This window comes from Amblyomma americanum, chromosome 4, assembly GCF_052857255.1.
Source record: "Amblyomma americanum isolate KBUSLIRL-KWMA chromosome 4, ASM5285725v1, whole genome shotgun sequence".
Classification (NCBI taxonomy): domain Eukaryota; kingdom Metazoa; phylum Arthropoda; class Arachnida; order Ixodida; family Ixodidae; genus Amblyomma; species Amblyomma americanum.
In genome coordinates, this window is record NC_135500.1 from 190,820,600 (window position 1) to 190,842,107 (window position 21,508).

The 21,508-nt window shown below is 47.8% G+C and overlaps 2 protein-coding genes across 4 annotated transcripts in view; one reads left to right on the forward strand and one right to left on the reverse strand.

The window, feature by feature from the left end:
• LOC144128881 (uncharacterized) overlaps positions 1-1,916 on the forward strand; it is a 57,927-nt gene extending 56,011 nt beyond the window's left edge. For both annotated transcript variants that reach the window (XM_077662654.1, XM_077662655.1), the window contains one exon: positions 472-1,916. In XM_077662654.1, coding sequence (XP_077518780.1) covers positions 472-622 — 151 coding nt within the window. In that variant the 3' untranslated portion in view covers positions 623-1,916. The remainder of the gene's footprint in view (positions 1-471) is intronic.
• Positions 1,868-20,168, reverse strand: LOC144128882 (diuretic hormone class 2-like). 2 transcript variants are annotated; one of them, XM_077662657.1, is made up of 4 exons: positions 17,810-17,931; positions 5,546-5,629; positions 4,012-4,092; positions 1,868-2,874 (listed from the first exon to the last, which is right to left on the reverse strand). In XM_077662657.1, exons 2-4 carry the CDS (start codon positions 5,626-5,628, stop codon positions 2,730-2,732), a joined length of 309 nt encoding a protein of 102 aa, XP_077518783.1. In that variant the 5' UTR covers position 5,629; positions 17,810-17,931; the 3' UTR covers positions 1,868-2,729. The 2 variants fall into 2 exon arrangements, with proteins under 2 accessions (XP_077518783.1, XP_077518782.1); XM_077662656.1 differs by lacking the exon at positions 17,810-17,931 and adding an exon at positions 19,987-20,168 and having other exon boundaries at positions 2,596-2,874.
• Between the last annotated feature and the right edge of the window lie 1,340 nt (positions 20,169-21,508).

Consider the following 21,508-nt stretch of genomic DNA (forward strand, 5'->3'; position numbering starts at 1 on the left):
GAATTCCGACTCTCCCGGCGCGCTAAACCGAAGCCGAGCGGCCGAAATGCTTACGTATATCCGCGCCCACGAGCGTGCGTCGCACGACACTCTGCGCGCATGCGCTGACATAAGCGCTGTCGTAGCCTAATAGCTTGACATACTTCGTCAATGCATAACTGGGTGGTTTTTTAGCCGTGCGCATTATGCTTTCACTCCAAGGACTTTGCGTGATCTTGCTCATAACGGCATGCGTGCCAGAAGGTTTTCCAACCAGATTTCGAAGAGAGGCCTAGAAAAGGAGCTTTCACTTTGCGCATCTCAAACACGCTTGCTCCTATAGCTTCGCTTAACGAAGTTATTGCCTCTCTGGCAGCTTCGCTGCGGACAGTCCCAAGCAAGGGTAGCGCGATACACTTGCCTTGATGTTCACCTATTCGACCTTCTTGCGTACATTTCCAGCCTCCTTATTTAATGTTATCTCCGTTCCAGCACTCCGGATGCGGAGCTGGAAATGAGCGACGTGGTCAAGCGCCTGGACGATTTCCTCGATGATGATGACGTAGTCACAGCGTCGTCATACGACGCTGACATCGACGCTGATCTGCTGAGCGACCTGGACGACGCGATTGGCTTGCCGTGACACGGGCGGCCGAGTTGAGCCTGGGGCCCAGCTCCTCAACTCGAGCGCGGAGTAGCGTCGTTCGGAGTCGCGCATTAGGCGTGATTTGGCGGCCAGTGTCGCCCTACTGCGCTCTTGCCTAGTGCTGCGCTGCCCTAGTGCTGCGCTGTCCTAGTGCAGTGTCGCCCCAGTGCTGCATCGTTGCGCGGTCGCCAGCACTCCGTGAGAACTTTGCGACGCTTTACGCTTGCGACTGTATATTTCAGTGCCATAGACAGTAGATTTGCTCAAGACACCATTGTCAGAATGTCCACAAACGCACTTTTGAAGCAAGCGCACAGGTCTTTTTGGAGTCTACAAACTCGAATTTGAAGTGAGCCTAATGCGTTCACTTGTTCGCATTTCGTTTTTTTTATTATTTTTTTCCCTTGATGCTGTGCATAGTCCTTGCACTGAGGCCGGTTTTTTGTATAATAAGAGTCTATTTTGTAAATTTTGTACCTTTATCACGTGTATATATATATAGACACATCATGTGCCGGTGGGTTTGCAGCAAGCTTTCCTGGTCATGTGTATGTCTTTTTATACTTTTTTTCTTGTTGCTGCTGCTGCTGTTGTCAGGGTCAAGAGCAGTGTTGTTAAGGTAATGGGTGAGACAGCATCCGGTGTGAGGAGACTGAAAAGAAAATGTTTCTCAAGTCGGATCCCAAGCACAAGGTGTTAAAGTTGAGGACCAACCCGCAAGTTATGTTTGATCGGGCTTCTCAGCAAGTTTGCTGAGACGGTATAAGTTGGTGTTCGACTCGTTCGGCATGGCATGACGCTCGGACGTTCATTTTCTGTGAGTGTGTGTGCAATCTCTGCTATGATAGAGAAACCAACCCGATGTGTTTCTTGCTCTTCTGGACGTTGTGTCGTCTATTAGGCTCAATACCAAGCGCACATAGAAGCACACATGAAGTGCACCTCTCTCTCATATTTGGGATTTCTGGTCCTTTTTTTCTCTCTTTAGTCCATGGTGATAAGCATTTCACAGAGGATGATTGTACCTAGTCCAGTCTATTTTTCAGTACTACTACGTACACTGCTGAGGACAACTTTGTCGTCTTGAATGGATGTTGCTGTTTTCTTTAGTTTTGTGGCTTGAGAGCACGAGTCACTCCCTCCCGATTGGTTCACATTTGATTTCCACAGCTGAACGTGGAGGCCGCGTTTTCTGCTGGGCTTTTTGTCTTGAATCAAGCAGTGAGAGGGAGACAACGTATTAGGCCTCAGTTATTTTATTGTGTACAAATAAATTACACGTTGCATCCCATGTCGGTACTTTGTCCATGTACATTGTCTTCGAGCAAAACTGTATGCCATGCCCAAGACACCACTCAAACCAAGGTAATGCAGCGCTAATCAGGTTCCCACCGCACTGAGCTCGCGTAAATTGCACCACCGAGCACTAGTGTCTTACGGAATAGTGTTAGATGGGAAAGGGTAGAGCTTATCGCTTCCACTAGCTGCTAAGACAGTGGCGGCTGTTGTTATTGCCGTGTACATAGGAAACACAGTTGCAAAGAGCAGCAGCAAACTTCTAAAACAGATAAGGCATTTCTACGAAGTTTACGCTTCAACAAGTTGTTTTACTTGGACAGCATGTTAAAACAGAAAACAAGAAACATGTCTGCGCGAGGTACGGTCCTAGCAACAATCTTGGTCGCGGTAATTCCACTCAGGCGGCTCAATGACAGATAAATTGTTCACAGTATGTACAGTCTTTCTAATGTGACCGCTAGCTCGCATAATCGCAGGTCACACTGCTCGAAAGCAATGAGGTCGCCTGCTGACGGAGATGGAACAATCCATACCAGTACAGGGACACAGGAATAGCAACGTACTGCTGACTAGATGCGCCTCAGCGTAAGCTATGTAGCCAAAGTATTAGCACAGCGTCTCTCTTTTTTTTTTTTTCGTCAGTTCTAGTGGCGCGCACTGCTAACAGAATCGGCATAACCGAGAAGAAGAGTTACGGGGTCTCTGTTTTCCCCGCCTCCATGCCGTGCGTGTGTGTGTGTCAGTGTGCAATGTCGAGTGCGTGCAGGATATCATCCGTCGGTGGTCCCTTGGGTGTTGGCGAGGATCAGCGCCTTCCCGGCCCGTAGGGGTCGTGGGCCAGCTTGAGTCCGAGGCGGGCCTTGGCGGCTTCAGCTCCCGATGCGCCTCGGGACACGCCGAAGTCCAGCAGACCGCCCGCCCTCTTTTGCTGCTCCAGGAGAGAAGGGTGGCTGTGCGCCCATGGGTGCGAGACGGAAGAGGGGAGGGGGAGAAAACAATTAAGTGACTGTCATAATACGGCGTTTACAGGTGATATGCGCAATGATGTAGAAGGTGACAGTGCCCCCATAGTATTTGCGTCATGCCCGCCGCGGTGGTGCAGTGGTTATGGTGCTCGGCTGCTGACCCCAAAGACGCGGGTTCGATCCCAGCCGCGTCGGTCGAATTTCGGTTGAGGCGAAATTCTAGAGGCCAGTGTTCTGTGCGGTGTCAGTGCACGTTAAAAAACCCCAGGTGGTCGAAATTTCCGGAGCCCTGCACTACGGCGTCCCTCGTAGCACGAGTCGCTTTGGGATATTAAATCGCCATAAACCAGTATTTGCGTCATTCTAGTGCACCCGCCTCTGCCATAATGGGGTGAAACGCATGTAATGGTTGACGTGGTATACATGGCACAACATAGTTCGAATATAGGTTCCCCGGAACGTTAAGATGTACGATAACGTCAATAATAGCGTGGAAGCCATGACATCATTTTAAATTATCTAACGATTATGAGAAGGCGATCGGCGGTCAGACGAATGGGTCTTGGAAATGACCCTGTATTTCCCCTCACATCGTCCCATTGCGTGCTGAATCCATTTTTGGTCGAACACGTTGCGTGGATTCGTCAGCGCAGCATAAAGGGCACTGTTCCGTACTGGCAGTCGGTAGTTATAACAACCGTAATAAGCGGGAGCCTTTGTAATGCCACTTTTTTGTACGCGTTATGTAGTTCGAGGACAGCGAAGCGCGCCGTTTCAGAGAGTCCTGCCTAATTCCTTTGGAGCGTTCAATGCTCTATCTCTTCCAACAACCACGTTCTTTAAGAGGCTTGTATCTTGGTGCTTTTATTTTTCTTGTGCGAGTTACCTCGCGAAACAATCCATTTAACATTGAATAGGCGTTTAGCGACGACCTAGTATTGTATATGTTCACTGTGGGGCAGTCTCATTTTTTATGACCTATTAAACTCGGCACAATTCCAGACTGCGTCTAGCCGCGTCACCGACGCCATGGTCATGGGCCGTGTTCCGATCCGCCAGCTTTATGTGATTTCAAAGTTAAAAGTTGGATACCTACAAATCACGCCCTTCCGTTCGCCTCACCTGATACGGTTGCGAAGCAGGCTGAGCAGATACTCTTCGCCGGGGTCAAGCGAAGAGTCGTAGTACACGTCCCTCTTGGGCCTGGAATGTGCGAACAGGAATATGGAATGTTTGAGTAATGGCGCCGGGGCCTGTACGGGAGCGTGGACATAATTTGTGACCTGCAGCGTCAATTGTCCCGAACTTCAGCCAGTGTTTTACCGCAAACACGAGGCACAAAATAGTTCATTCTGTATAACAGTGGAATATGAGTAGATTGGATGGCGATGCTTGTGAGTTGTTTATCTATACCTCAAGTACGCCATACTGGCGTGTTAAATGAGGAGTAGTGGTAGAAGAGTGAGGTGACAGGATGATCGTGGCGCAGTTTTGGCCGCGTTGTGGTCGAGGAAACACGAGGGTTGAGTATTGCAAGCTCTGCGCAGCGGCTCGCAGCTGTGCGTTTCGAAGGGGACCGATGCCGAGGGAACCAACCGTAGGGGTGACCGACGGAAGCGCTGTCGCAAGCAGAGGGTGAAGCGATGGAGGGTGGCTGAAGGTGGGAATGTCTGGGGGGAACGCTCAGAGCAGATCACCTGTCATTGGAGCAAAGTGATGTCTTGTTAATTGATCGATCATTTCTTGTTATGCTACGTAAAGCTTTATCCTGAGACATACATAGATCCTCAGAATTAGGAACATGTATGTATGTCTTCTAGCATCTGGCGTATTAATAGACCACAGGCGAGAAGATATGAAAAATAGCTTGAAAATGGCTGTGATCTGAAAGCTTCACTGCAGTTTCTCAGCAATGGGGTCGGCATGGAACTTTTGGTGAAGTTATTATAGAGTCAAGAACTCCCAGTGTCTTAACGCGGCGGCGTGCTGTTTCGACTTGCTGATCTAAGCTCTGAGGAGGGCCACGGAAGGCATTTGAAGTTTCAGCGTTTCGGAGTTAGCACGCGCAGTTTCGCTGAGACTAACGTCATTCCTTCCGGGCTCAATGGTAACGCGTCAGCGTTACGGAGAGGCTTTATTTGGCCTGTTCACAGACACATTAGCTTGTCCATGCTTGTGGCCAACTTTCTGGAGCAATAGTGGAGAGCTTGGCGCAAGAACTTGACACGAGAGTGTTTAGGCGCAGTTACCTATTGTTCTCGCATGAGGTAAAGGAAAATCCATGCGGCGGGCGTTAAATATTTGCTCTTACAGTGTGGCATCACCCATGAGGTTTCAGCATCAACGCCTTTACGCTGCTTCCACTGGTTATAGGCCATGCGCCTAATATACGACAGAAACAGCTGTGATGACAGCTTTCCCGGCGTGAATTTCATATTTGAATGTGCTGGCGCGAATTTCTAATTCCATGTAAACACTTCCAACTAGCGTCGTTGCGAAAGGAGAATGCGTTGATGCAAATGAAACACAGTGCGCCATGTGATAACGGAGCTGGCGTTGCAGACTGTTATGAATACGTATGCCTTTCTGAATCTGTGAATCGCTACGAGAATCTTGTCTTTGCGCGCAGTGGTGGTCTGCTGGTAGGAGGACATACCTGGACCGAGCTGGAGAAGAGGCTGCGATCGCTGTGAGGGCGAGGATAAGGATCCATGTTGTTCCGTGCAGACCGAGTTGCATTCTGGTGGGAGACAGAGCAAGAAGAAAATAAGCATGCTAGTCATACATATGTGAAATTTGCAGTTTATTTAATGCGTTTGCATTAGAACGGTTATGGGAACAAAACTCGGCGTCCGGCGTTTGTCGCACCGTGCGCTGAAAGGGAACAGAAAAAAAAAACTATTTTCTGAGGATGCTCGTAGGAGCCGCCTAAAAGGCTTTTCTGTGAATTTTGGATTCAATGCATTATGCGTCCTGTCCCTTGATCATTACATAGTTTGGCTCTACTATTATCTGTGTACAATTTTGCTCTGCTTGCATTGCGTCGGCTTAAGTTAAACGTGCGACATTTGGGGCTAGTCCCGTTTTGCTCAATGCTATTCTACTCGCAGTTAGGTATTTATAGCGCTGTGAATGGCATCCAGGTACCCAAGCGTATATGAAATGTAGAGTAACACATTATAGGGTCACAAATGGCTTGCAATATACCCTTGCGCAGACCTTCTGTGGCCGGTTGTTGCTTGCAGTGCTCACTACAGGTTTAATGACTATACTATATAACCTAGCGTCGGTGCCTTGGAAGCTGCACTGTTACACACCATGCACCCGAATGATCTCGAAGGGAGCTCGGGGCATGATAACAGGCCGCGTACACTTCCCTTTATGTACACTTCCTTTTTTTTTTTTCTGGCAATGTGGGGAGAGAGATTCTCTACCTTTTCTCCAGAACGAAGTGCCAAGCTAGCCTGCATTACGAGAGCGAAAACAACCGTGATTATTTCGCTCGCAAATAGGTCGCTGGGACGCGTCGGCCGGAATTGGCGGGGCGGGCAACTAACGAAGGCTTAATAATGCACGCTGCTTTCAGTTTTCGCGATTTCTTTCGACCAACTTCGCGAATATATATATATATATATATATATATATATATATATATATATATATATATATATATATATATATATATATATATATATATATCAGGAGAATTGAAGTGCCCACTCGGGCTGCGGTTGGTGTGTTTTATGTCTTGTTCGGGTAGAAAGTTGTTTCCGTCTAGATGTGCTGAAATGCTTCATTTCTGTTACCGCTACCTCAGCTGAGGAGAAGATTATCAAACACAAATATATATATGACTTTTTTTTTCGAAATGAGCCAAGTGTACTTAAACAAGTACTGAGAAAAACGCGAAACTTTCTTATCCACACAAACCATAGTGCTTTCCAAGCTGTTATACAGTATGCTTTGCATGTTAGTTCGAGGAGCTCCACACCACCATGTAATGAAAAGTTACGCTAACAATTTGGCCATTATCAGCTTGTGAAATTCGAATTTAGCTATTTTCATTGTGAAATTCTGTATTTGATCCTGTATAGTTCAGAAAACTTATTCATACATTTGTATTCGAAGCTGTGTTTATGAAGGCGATGCTCAAAAATAACTAGTTTGTGAATTCAGCAGAAAAACAATTAGAAATTTCATTGCGTGCAATCAAGGGCACTGCTGTGCTTCACCAGCGCGCGCAAGCAAATAATGCTAATAGCAGGCGTCTGGCGCAGGATCTGATTGGACAGCCTTTTTCTTTTCTTCTGTTCACACTTCGGCTGCGGAGAGGGGAACTAGCTAGACTGTATGCAATCTAGAATATGTATTCTACTTTAATGTGTCATCCTAAATTCGTAATGAATAGCGAAATTGTAGACCTGTACAGGACGCAAACCGACAGGCAATGGTTAGGCTTGTTGTTTCCTGTCTGCCTATGCTATTTGGCTAGTAAAAATAAATTCAGGAAGACTGTTGCAGCTAGCCAAAATAAACGAGTTAACGGTCAATATAGTATATGCGCATTCTTGTTTCATCCTAATGATACAATCGTTATCGTCGTCTTGTGGGTTCAGATATATTCCGGCGACCTCTTAATTCATATCCGTCGCAGTCGACGAGAAACTAGCGCTGATAAACGAATTAATGAAACCACGCTCGAAACAGCCCGATCCATGAGGCGCAAGCTGACAAGGAAGGTTTTCACGATTGAATTTGCCTGATTTTGACCTGTACGTCACTAGGATCTGGTTCATCTTTTATTTGAAGTTGGATTTGCGCGCACGTTTTCTTGGCATTACGTGGCGCCTTTCGTTCTCATAACGTTCGCAAAAGAGAAATAGATTTTCTTTTCGTGGATCTCGCTCATTTAAGCAAAAAACAAAAACATATGAATGCATGCTTGCTTTATATTGTTCGAAACAAGTAATTTTATTCTCAACTACCTATTTGCGTGCGTTCGCATATTGTTGTTGTTTCCGCGTTATAAAACCGAAGCCAACGATCGAGGCCGCTGTGCGGTTGTCACATTCCAGAGATGTCGTAATATTAAATGATAAACTTTTTTTTCATGCTTTCCGAGCTCCTCCGATTTTGTCGCGTTATAGGCGTGGCAGAGCAGAGCGACGTGTTTAACTTTTCGTTGAAAGTAAAGAGAACACTTTAGGTTGGATTGGAGCTATGGTTGGACTGCATTGGTCAAGTCAGCAGGCCTCCCCGGCGTTTCTAAGCGTTGGCGAGAAGTTCTATAGACTTTCTGGGGCAGTCTCTAGACCTTTGGAGTGCCAACTGTTCTCCAGAAGGCCCGGTGCGAACATTGATCATACGCAGAGTGAAAAGTCTTTTCTTTTTTCTCGAAGACTACACATCGCACAGCACTGTTGGTAACGCATCACCGCGCGGCATTTCAGTTCACATTCGCGGAATGCGCCGCCGCGGTGGCTCTGTGGTTACGGCGTTCGGCTGCTGACCCGAAAGACGTGGATTCGATCCCGGCCGCTGCATTCGAATTTCGACGGATAAGAAATTCTAGAGGCTAGTGTAGTGTGCGATGTAGTGTGTCGAAATTTCCTGAGCCCCTCACTACGGCGTCCCTCATACCTTGAGTTGCTTTGGTGCGGTAAACCCCATAATCCACGCCAAATCACAGTAGCGAACTCGTGAGACGGAGCCCGGCACTACGCTCATGCCGGTATTGCTTCGTACATTATGTTGCACTTGTTTTGGCTGAGCATGATCAGCGCCATTCCGGGTACACTGCGATAAAGTTGATTTTTCGGCTTCGATTGGTAAATCACCTTACCCCGTGTAGTGTGCGATGTCAGTGCACGTTAAAGAACCCCAGGTGGTCGAAATTTCCGGAGCCCTTCACTACGGCGTCTCTCATAGCCTGAGTCGCTTTGGGACGTTAAACCCCCATAAACTAAACCTAAATCACCTTCCGGACCGATCAAAGCCATTTTTTTCATACCGTTATCATATTTCGATAACGTTACCGCTTCCATTGGGCGCGCGCGCTACGCTTGTGGATGTGCAGTCAGAACCTGGCTGGTGCTAAAGGAAACGCAACACGGTAACCGCCATCTACAGCGCCGTACACTGTTACCAGCATGCTCCAGTTTTCGTTTTGGGCCGGCTGATTGTGAAGCAAGGTAACTTCTTTCTCGTGCACACCGAAATTAGGACACAAAACTAAATGGTCCGAACGCTGTAAAGGGCACCTTTTTTAATCTCCTTATCTGACGGAGCGTTAAGGGTTCCTGGGAGACTATAAATCTGCACCGCTAGAAAGCTAATCCTCTTTGGAGCAAACCGCGCACAGCGCAACGCGCTTAGATTGTTTGCGGCGAGCTGAACCTTGGCGGTGGACGGCACAAGGCCCGTGGCGTTCAGCGCGGGATATTTCCAAGCCTGGCGCTTTCGGCCCCGCCTCCTGGAGGTAAACAACAACAATTAGTCTGCAAGGGCGCCTGTGGGTCGAGGTAGCCGGCAACAAAGCTGCTCGGACGGCAGTGCCACAAATACGCGCCGCCGCGTGCACTACAGCGGAAGGAGAAAGCTCGGAGGTCGTTCGTTGATCGCCTTGCACGACGTTTCAAGGCTGCATTCTCGAAGATCGCTAGCTCGCCCCGATGCGAGTGTCGCGTACTGCTTTTCTTTTTTTTTTTATGCGCATGAAGGCGTCTTTGTGCACGATCAGAGTGGACGGGGCCGCCACAGTGTTTGCATTAACAGAATACTAATCAGTAAGCCAAACGCTGACCTGGGCGCCTGCACACGTCTTGCCCTCGCCACACGTTTTCTTTTTAATACAATGGCATTTAGGCTGTCGTCTTGTAAAAACCGTTGAGTTTCTCCGTAAAGAAATTCTCTGATTGGTCGGGAACGCCGTGACGTCATCAGCCCCGCCAAATATGAAAATAGGACTAGAATTTTCGAGTGCCGAGGAGGCTTACTCCAAGACCTTCTCTGCGGTCACGGCGCAGGAGGGCCGGCAAGGGGGAGACCCTCCCGCTGGCTGAGCCCCTGTCCCGAGGTTCATGTCGGCGTAAATAAAGTCCTCTCTCTCTCTCTCTCTCTTGTCTATTCCATTGGATTATGATATGGGGTTATAACAACCCAATCCGCTCTTCAACCTTAATCCATCCACTAACCCTCGGTAATCCACATTAATACTACCAATAATTCCCACTAATACACCTTAATCAACCCACTAATCCAGCTTTTTTCATGTTTCTGGGGTGGGCCTATACTTGCAAAATTTGGGGGTACTTCGGTATATCTGGGGGATAACAAAAACTTCCAAATGCTGTCGCAATTTCTTTAAGATTATGGTCGAGTCCCAAAGTTTTTTTTTATGATATAGACAGATGGGGGGAGTAAGGGTTGGCGTTTACCACGGCTGCTTTCCAACTTTCGTTCACAACAACGCATCAATCCGGGATGCACTGTTGTGTTTGCGGCTGAAACGACACTTTGTTTACTGCTGCTATGAGCAGTGGGTGTCTTGGATAGCTGATCGTGTCCTATTGAAGAGCAAGCCGTTAACTGCGGGAATTACGTCCATCTCTGACGGAACAGCTCCGTTTAGCGGCCGCATTTCGCCTGCAGTCTTCAAGCTGCGCGTCGCACTCAAACTCAGCAGTCCCTGTAACGTGATTATTACGAATAGAGTGCTTCCCCCCAACGCCTCCCGCCAGCTTTAACGTCGTATATAGGTATGTACTGTGCCATAAAAACCGAGTGTCCATTTCAGCTGGCGGTTTCTTAAGTGATTGCCTCGCAAAGCGCAGTAAGAATGATGTCTTCCCACATAGTATAGAGCAATTTCGAAAGTGTTCACCCGCTCCGAGAGTTACGAAACAGGCGTCCAATACTGACACTCTTATCGCGGTTATCGTGACCTTTCTTTTCTTTCGCACTTAATGCGGTTGGCAATAGCGCCACAAGAGAAAAAAATATTCTGGACAAGAGCCAGAAAAATCACTTCCGTAAAACTTTAACGGCTACATCGTAACCGAACGAATTGCTACTGGCAAAATCAGAGCATCAAAATACTCTGCAGAAGGGTCTGTTACTTCTTCATGGAGCCTATACTTACTCGCTGTGTTTTCGCGTAGGAAGTACACAGAAGTCGACCATCCAGGCAGAGCAAGACAATAATCGGCCGATGCGCCGATGAGGCTGGCGACCTATTATGGGTACAGATTTAATGCTGCTGTTGCTAGCGCTCATGACAGCGCCGGCAAACAGCTGCAACCAATGACAGCAGCCGATCGATGCTGGCGCCTCACGACACACTCGGACGTCCGGAAGGCAAGCGTAAGATGTAAGACGTCTCCTCCACAAACTTTCGCAACGTCATTGGTGATGTCTGGTCCTAATTTCTTTATATATGAACTTGCAGGAGAATATCGATGCTTGTGGGAGTCGCCGGCATTCTCGTCTTTTTTTTTTTATCCGCCTCCATAGTTCAGTGACCGAAATTTGCTATTTACTTGTAGCTTTTTGCGAAATAGGACGATTTGCGGTTTGTGTCATCTGCGACTGCCGGCGCCGCGGTACAGAACTCACGCGGCCTGTGCGACGACTACGCGCTGAGCTGATTACTTTCTTGATTATTCCGTTAAAGGTTACAGGTCCCTTTATCCTTTGGCGATTACTTTAGTGTGCAGATATAGGGATCCATTAACTTTTTTTCTTGCGTTGCATAGCGCAAAAAAAAGGTAGTAAATATAAATCACAACACTTGGAAACAAGCTCTTCTCTGATGCAGTAGACTTTGATTGAAGGCGGCTGGAGCAGGCAAATGTTACGATCATTAGCCCTTAATTTTAGCGAAAGGCCTAATTGATGCTCTCTGTGATAGGTTTTCGTTTACTAAGCCAAGAACTGAGGCGCGCGTAGTGGCATAGAGCAGTAAGGCAAAAACCAGGCTGCTAGGTAAGATCAGGAGATTAATTATATATCCGTCAGATTTACAGGATTTATAGCCTTACGAGGTGCAATCTTGCAGGTGCAGCACTCTGCAGAAGGCGATACGCTTGAATTAGCAGTGCTCATGTATTCGCGTGAGAGTTCCCTTTAAATGACTCTACTTCCTTCATTTTTTTACCGCTGTCGCCTGCGTTATAAATAGCGCACTCTTTCAAAGATGTTGAAGCGGACTGACAAGCTCACCAGCCGTCGGTGCAAATTAGGCTCAGAGAAACCTGACAAACTGACATAATGAAGACAAATTTAAGTTGCCTTGTATCAACGCACTACCGCGTTCTAATGACAAAGACGCTAGCTTGGCTGAAAAACCATGCTTTAAAAGCTAATATAGGCTAAAAAAATAAACATGGGTGTCGCCACCACCGGCCGTTTTCTCAAGCAAACTGCTACGTGTCAAGACTGTTTAATTGTCGTAGACCCCTGAGGCTAGGCTGCACCGTCATCCACTTCAAAACGATGATCACGGAGTCATTTTCGGTCAGGACGCCACAACTTTAAATCATAGGGCGGGACAATTTTAAAAACCAAATTTGCCAGCACTTAATGCGCCTTTTTCTGCAGGACAAACATTAACGTAGCCATAAATAGCCATGAAATCAATTTTTACTCAGAAGAAAATCAGATGCAGTTGTCACTAGTCTCCCTTTAAGAGAACTTACGTAAGCCCATAAAAAAAATGTAGTCTACAGCGGCAGAGGTGAGCTTTCAAAGAAACGCGGTGCTAGCCGCGCGGTAGTTCTAACCTCCGCAATGATATCTTTTTCCTCTGTCCTCAAGATTATCCTCTTGCGGAAGTTTTGGAGCCGCAACAGCACTTTTAATAACACATTCACTGTTTTTTTATTTGCGGGAAGGAGCAGGATCAGCCCTTGCTTTTGACGTATATGTCTGCACCGTGCACCTAATTGCACTCCGTGAGGCTTAGCGTTAATCCTTTAGAAGGCAGCGATCGCGAACCATCCATACCATGCACTGCCTCTATTTCTGTGCATGCGTTTTCTTTTTTCCTATATGGCGCCCCGCATCGCTTCGTTTGCGACCAGAGCAGGCGGGAAGCTGGGGTCTCGGCTTCCGCGGCTCGTGCTTAGTAAGCTTCGTCCAGATTTTTCACTGTGTGAAGAGTATATATGCGCTCCACCCCACTGCTGAGTTGCAGTTGCGGTCACTCCCCAAGGGACCTCGAACTTTCCAAAAGCAGTACGCATGGCGTCGCCTTTGAACCGGGAAATCCTTCCATAAGGGATCTGCGTTGCCCGGGCATCCCCACGGCTTGGATTAAGGATGTGCGCGGTCTCGCGTGGACGATATGCGTAGCATCGTTGGACGCAAGTAATCGCCTGTAGCTTGCACATCACAAATCACCTTTGGTATCACGCTTTGATATCGTATATCGATGCTCTCAGTGGGCGTTCTCAACACGGGAGGAGCTTTACGGGGCTCATTTCCTTTGAAACTGGGGCAGTGGCGGGCTGTGCGTGATTGCCGTTGGGGCAGCCGAGCGCGAACGCATTCAAAGCCCGGGAACCTTCCCTGTGAAGAGCAGCACTTAATGTTCGCGTCACTTCTACGCTGAGGGTGAGGAGACACTGACTTCGCAATGAATTACGCAAAAGAAATAACAACGCTCTTTTCAATGTTGGAAATTTATCTCCAAAAATATACACACGTAACATTCGTCAATTTAAACGATGGGAGGTATAACGCGCTTGCGAACTAATTATGGGAAACAAATGTTTATGTCACCTTCTCTCATTTTTCTTGAACTAACTTAGTTTTGTATGTTTTGAAGGATGTGTAATATGAACCTATGACATCATGTGTATGATATAGCTTTGTATGCTTGCTGCATGTTGCCATATACACGGCGTTGCGGATCCCGTCAAGCCCATCTTGAGGCATTTTGTCTGCGGTCCTCAACACCACTAATGTTGAAATAAGCTGGACTGATTGATTGACGATACAGCCGCCAAGGCTTACTGCAACGCGCTGCGCTTATAATTCAAAATTGTGAACTATAAATTGTAAAGCTTAACGTCCCAAAGTGACACACGGGCTATGAAGGATGCCGTAGTGAAGGGCTCCGGATTAATATCACCTTGGGTTCTTACGTGCACTAGCAATGGGCAGCACACGAACGCCCTGCGCGTTTCGCCTCCATCGAAATGCGACCGCCGCGACCTGGATCCGAGTACTCCGGATCAGCAGACGAGCACCTTAACCACTGAGCTATCGCGGCGGCGTGCAACTCGTCTTGTTACGGAAATTACTCACTAAAGATCAGGTTTATGTCAAAAACTAGCGCACCTCATTGTGCAGTTTTAGCAAGGAATGGCTAAATAGTGCCCCCCCCCCTCCCCCCTTAGGGCTGTGTGCTCTAACAGAAGGGAGTGAAAAGGGAGTAAGCTGTTTTCTAGCGCACTCCTATTTATAAAATGAAGTGCACGCTAGTGGAGAGTTCACACTCTTTTTACTCCCATATAAGAGTATTAGTGTTTAGAGTGCCTGTTATAGAATCTTGTCTCCCTTTCATGATCCAAATCGTTTTGGGACGTGGAGGCAATCGGGGCAACGGTGTAACCAACGTTGCATTCCGCTGGCCCGCGCTTCTTCGTTCGCAGTACGTTTTAGCGTACAGTGTGCCTGCATTTCTATGTTAAGGCAGGCTGTAGGAAGAGTATCCAGACGCTTCTGCGCTGTGCGGATAATTTAGCTCCACTATAATATAGCTAAACTGAAGAACAAAAACTAGCCTGAACTCTCGGCTTTCGCCTGAGTTGCCTGAAATGCTCACGGCTGGCGGCACGGCCAACCCGTTCCTGTTCGCCATTTCTGACGCAGCCGGTTTCGCCGTTCAGTTCTCCGTGTAAAGTTTCTTACCCATTAGCTACGCCAGTGGAACAAAACTCATCAAATTAATTAGTGCCGAGAATGAGCACTCGGAAGCTCCAACTTTCTACTTTAATGGAGAGACGAAGGCTGCATGAAGTCTTGGGGTTAGCTTCTGCATTTGCTAGATTCACCCTGTGCACTCTCCCGTAAATATTTCCTCTTTATGCGCGGTATAGCGGATTGCACTGACAAATAAACTTGCTTCAGGTAAGGCAAACTATACGCTTCTAAATGCAGCTTCATACAAAATTCATAGGGACACTTAATTACCTTATATGTTGGCAATGAAACAACATTAGAAGCTGTTGATGCATTTGCCAGAAGTGACGTCACCTTCGGTCTGCTGACGTCACTTTCCTTCAGCCAATGGGCGATTTTTATGAGTGACGACACATTGCCCCCGATCTTTTAAAGTGATGATGCGTAGAAAGCCTGGTACCCTGTGAGATGGTGAGTAAGTCAGCTGTTAGGGCACCATGAAGCTGCTTGCCGTCACGTGACCACAAAACACGTGGATATACACAAAGCCACGCGCTTCTGCTCGAAACACGATGCCGCTGTCATGTCGCTTGTATACATCACAAAAACCATATGTATCGCAATATCGGCCGCTGTAAAACGCGCTAAGCGAAGCACTCTTGACAAGTTAAGTGGCAATGTACCGTAATTTTGACGGGAGCAACCGCTTTCAAAAGGCGTTCTCCATTTTCCCTCGGCCCGCCGGGGTGACTCATTGTCTATGGTGTTCGGTTGCCATGCCCAAGGTCGTGAGATCGTATTTCGGCCACGGCTGCCGCATTCAGAAACTCAGGTGCGTTTTGCGATGTCAGCTAATGCACGGTAAAGAAAAGCTGGTGGTCGAAATCAATCCCGAGCCCTTCTCTTTGGCGCTTCGGTCCGTTGAACCCCACTCGTGACATATAGACCACGTCCTTTCCCGTGGTGTGCGCTCATGTCTAATTTTACCGTGAAATTGAGCACCAAGGAAACGACATATCTGCTGATTCCTATTGCAACCGTATATACCGTTTTATGTGAAGCGCACATAAAATAAGTACGTGTTTGTAATGTATTAAACTGCCACGCGCGGTGTTGTTATCCAGCGTCTGGAGCAACATGCCCAACATTCTGGGAGAAAAATTTTGAATATTAGAAAATTGTAATCTACTGTTATGGAAATATTGAAGGTAATGGTACATTCTTCCGATGTTTAGCGAAATCTTTCTTTTAAAGTTTTCCCGCCGCTCGCATCGAGAATTTAAGACTGCCATCGAAAACCAATGGGCAGCGCTTTTGAGATAAGAAAAACGTTAACAGCAAAAAAATGCAGGCCTGCCGACGGGAGATCTGCGGATATATTCATTGTTATAGATAAATCTTACAATATATGAATAAATTTGGTTCATAAACTCTTTCCCGTTCAATTACGCTTTTGTCCATAACTGCTCGGCATGATCGAAGGGCACGGACTTTCGAATTCTCGTTCTTGCATAGGCTGGAAGCAAAAATATTCTTGGCGTTAAAAACATGGGCTTTCAATATTTTATCAGGTGACACCTTGTAGCTGAGTCCTACGTTATGCGCTGGTCGCTCCTGCCTGATAAACGTGCGACACGCCTACAATGTGCAGCACAATCACTTTCCCTCTTACAACGGCATTTACGGTATCAGCGAAACGATACCTTGACAGTTTCGACTCACACCCCGGCCTCACTTAGTGACAAGAAATGCTCTGCCTTAAAGACCTTTTCTTTTAACACTTCTGTATAGCCTGTATGGGTTGCGTACTGATGACCTTTAGGTGCCTGAAGAGCTCTGCCATACAGACCTGCGAGCATTCTTAGCTGGAAACGCGTTCATTTTAAGTGTGATTCCGTTGTTGGGGAATAAAAGCGGCTTCAGGTACACAGACGAAGAAAGAGGAAATTGACCTCCATATCTCCATGTCTCTCCATATACCTCAAGAGAAAAGTATATAACATCTGTATCTTGCCGGCAACAACCTATGGGGCAGAAACTGGGAGTCTAACGAAAAGGGTTCAACTGAAATTGAGGACAACGCAGCGAGCTACGGAAAGGAAAATGATTGGTGTAACATTGGGAGACCAGAAGCAGGCAGAGTGGGTGAGGGAACAAACGCGTGTTAATGACATCCTATTCGAAATCAAGAGGAAAAAATGGGCTTGGGCAGGGCATGTAATGGGAAAGCAAGATAACCGCTGCTCTTTAAGGGTAACGGAGTGGATTCCAAGAGAAGGCAAGCGTAGCAGTGTCCCGCAGTGGGCGTAGTCAGTATGGTGATGATGATGATCTCTACACGTCTCTCGCTCTATCTCTGTTCCCCACCTTGTACGTACGTATGTCTCCTGTATAGCCCCACGTTGCCGGCTAAACCATGATCCAGAACTTTTCTAGGCAACTGCGGGGCCGTGAGCGAGATTTTCGCCTTTCACTACAACCACACACGTGCATGCAGTCTAGCCACACAGCGAGCAGGTGTGATCTTTCCATGCATGCTATGTAAGCTACGCCACACTTCTATTTGAATTGCTACAAACTGAGTTAAAAACCGGTTGCTTTTTTGTACGAACTAGGACATGAACCCTAGTGACTGGCTATCCTTCTGTTCAATGCTATGGTAAGCGCATTAAAGAGGACTGAACTCTTCCGAAACTGCCACAAGCTCAGTAGATGTAGGGTCTCTGTCTGGAACAACGATTGACAGGGTTCAGAACCTTTGTCCTTCGATCCTAATCTACGATAAGGTAGTAGAGGCTGACCGTGCATCTCTACGTAACTGTCGTTAGCTCAGAAGGGACAGGTTCCTCAGCTGTCCGGAACTGTGTGATAAAACCTGCAGGAAAACATTTGAAACTATAATAGGTTCAGTACAGATAGGCCATTGCTCATTACAATTAAAGCTGTAATAGGCTAATAACAGCTAGCGTATTAGCAGTACAGAACAGCATACAGCAAGGCGTCCGCATGAACTCACATGATGCCGATTCCGCTGTGCACTCGTGCAGGAGAGCTGCTAAAATTCCGCTGTCTTCGCTGCTTGGAGCGCAGTGGCACATTCGGGAAGCGCGTGCCCCGTCGTTTTTAACTGCGGAGCCGACGGCCCCTCGTCGCGGTCTCCGCCAATCGGGAATAGCCGGCGCGTCTGACGTCACTACTCGCCCCCCTTCGCGTCCCCTCGATTCCTCCACGTGCTCCCCAGTGAGCGGTGGCAATCAGAAAAGACGCGGAAGAGCGGAGTCAGTGGAAGCATGGCGCTTCCTCGTTAAGAAGGGCGCAGCACCCTTTCCCCCTCCCTCATCCCTGCCCCTTATGCACTACTGGATCAGCGGGCCCCTTGTTGTGGCGTCTTAATCCGCCGTCTTCGGGTGCAGAGCGACGCGAAGTCCTCTCGTCTTTCTCTCCATCTATGTCTTTCAAAGAGCATTTATTTGTTAGCGTTTATGGCTCCTCTCCTCCTCATCCTCCCCCTCAGCTCTTATTCTGTCTCGTTGCGCTATGAGCCGTCCTCTCAATAGGCGCAACGCTCGAGATTGAATTGAAGGCACGCGTACACACAGCGTGAGGTGGACCTTATGAGCTGCGCGAATCCGAGATTAAGGGTCGCTCAAACTATTTGGCGGCCGCAATTAAGGGTCACCAATCGGCCGGCATCCCAAGGGAGCGCTTAATACCCCCGGTGTATGGAGGGGACGTTTCGCGGTTTTCGCACGGCACGCGGAACCGAAGAGCAAGTCTGATCACGGAATAAGATTTCATAGACTTCTGAGTCACACCGCAGTTAGTGCGCTGACGGTGCTGGGCATGATTCAGCTAGTCAGCCTTGCGAGGTAGGTCAACGCATTCAATACTGAGCCCATATAAGGGATGTCCTCCAAGTCTATTTTTTTTTCGGTCGTACTTTTCTCCATGTGGAAGTTATACCAACTACTACGCCTATATTATAATTGGCGCGTCCACAGTCTAGGGCCTTGGTATGTTCCCACAGCTCACTATGCTGTGCTATCTCGCGTATTATTTATTACTCTTATGGTCGTGATCGCCGGTTTGAAGTAACGACTAAACGGCGTGTTATTAGGTTATAAACCTCATAGTCAGCCTTTCAGTTCCGGACTGCGCATGCGTTGTCGCGAGAACGTAAGAGCTGAAGAGCTGCACACACACACACACACACACACACACACACACACACACACACACACACACACACACACACACACACACACACACACACACACACACACACACACACACACACACACACACACACACACACACACACACACACACACACACACACACACACACACACACACACACACACACACACACACACACACACACACACACACACACACACACACACACACACACACACACACACACACACACACACACACACACACACACACACACACACACACACACACACACACACACACACACACACACACACACACACACACACACACACACACACACACACACACACACACACACACACACACACACACACACACACACACACACACACACACACACACACACACACACACACACACACACACACACACACACACACACACACACACACACACACACACACACACACACACACACACACACACACACACACACACACACACACACACACACACACACACACACACACACACACACACACACACACACACACACACACACACACACACACACACACACACACACACACACACACACACACACACACACACACACACACACACACACACACACACACACACACACACACACACACACACACACACACACACACACACACACACACACACACACACACACACACACACACACACACACACACACACACACACACACACACACACACAAACGCGCGCGCGCGCGCGCGCACGCACGCAAGTAGGTTCTGTATTACATATGTAGTTAGCTAGCATCACGGGGAAGTCAAAGTGCCGCACGACTGTTCAACACAATTGTTATACACTGTGGCAGATGACTGGCGGTTCACTGCGGCCCGCCACTCCAGTGAGGGGCCTGAACGTAAAGTTGCCGCTGAATGAGCGCCGGACTAAGCCACTCTTGCTACACGGATGTGCTGTCTTATTTTGTGAAAGGCGACGTCGTGCTGCCCACCTCATTACCGTCGCTGTCTTCCCGGCGGCGATTGGCGTGAGTGCGTGGCTCATCCCGTTGTCCTCGCTGCGTTGTTCCCTCTCTCCTGCAGCCCTTGTACGGCGCGCCGTGGATCAGATCCCCTGTTTCTGAGAGGATCCCGTACTTGGGAAAGAGCTGTTAGCGCGAGTACACTTGGCGTCGCGCTGGTCACCACTGATACACGGCTGGGGATTTGGCGTGGTTCCTCTGCGGCTTTTTCCTCCCTCTCTCTCTCTTTGTCTTTTTTCAACGTCCCGGGCGGATTTTGTGCTGCGTGGGGTAACCGCTATGCGGGCGTTACATATACATATTCAGCACACGTACCCGCGTACGTGTAAGCGCGCACCCAGTGCCGGCGTGTCTTTTACCGCACGGAAGCCGCTTTTGGAGCAGCTCCGAATTGTGCGTAAGAATTCTGCCTCCACGCTCGGGACTGCTTATGTTTTGAGAGCCTTTAGCGCAGTAAGCTGGCAGGGTTTAAAATGCAGGCGCGCAATTACAGAGGCCAATAAACCGTGCTAAGTAGGAAACGTTGCGAGTCAAGTCTTAGTGTCAAGATGTTGCACTGCCACAGGTAAGCATTCTTTTAATTACAATTTGGAGAGCAGCTCTATATAGTCACTAATGAGGATGGCAATTACGTGTGCTCGTACGAGCAACCTTTTAAGTACCGACGAATTCTGCAAACATAGTACAGTAGTGTTACCGCATCGAAATGAGTACTATTCGATTACACTAAGGATACATTTCATCAAGCTTTTTAAGAGAATGGAATAGTCAATAGCTCCGTAGGAAATGTTTCAAAGCAAGTTTCAAGGCGTCTTCTGATGCGTGTATGCTCCTTGTTAACTTTCATACCAGCCAGCATGAAGTTTGATTTCGATGCTGAAACTAAATGTGGTAAAAATGGGGTCATGCATTAGTATATACCAGAGTCGGAGAGAATTAATGGGCAAGATAATTAGTTACATGATAAATAAAACCCTAAGTGGTCATTCTGAACTTCTTTACCACAGACCCGGATCACATGTCGACTGGTGAGTTCGCAGGCCATTGCGGAAAGTCTCCCTTTCCCACGCTCCTTTTTTGTTGCGGATAAAGTCGATTCCGTTTCAAATCAATTTCTTATCAGTGAATCGATTCATATTCAACTTAGCACTGCAACTACTCTAGCCGAAGTGGACCACTGAGCCCCCTAAACTGTTTAAATTCACAGCCCATGGAGTTCAAATAGATTTATGCGTGAAAAAAAAATCAAATGACATTTTAAATGTCTCATACGCGCCCTAATACTGCACAGGCGGGCTTTCTTGTGATACAGCGCGCGGCAGAATTTAGCTTTCGGGCTGTATTGTGAGGCAAGTCAAACCGTCAGTGCTCAAGCGCTTGGTACTTGCAATTACGGGCCGCTAAGGGGACTAACGAACTCTGGCCAGGAAGGGAACTCTGAAGGCTACGTAAAATTCATTTATGCACCTTAGAGCGATCTCTCAAAACATTT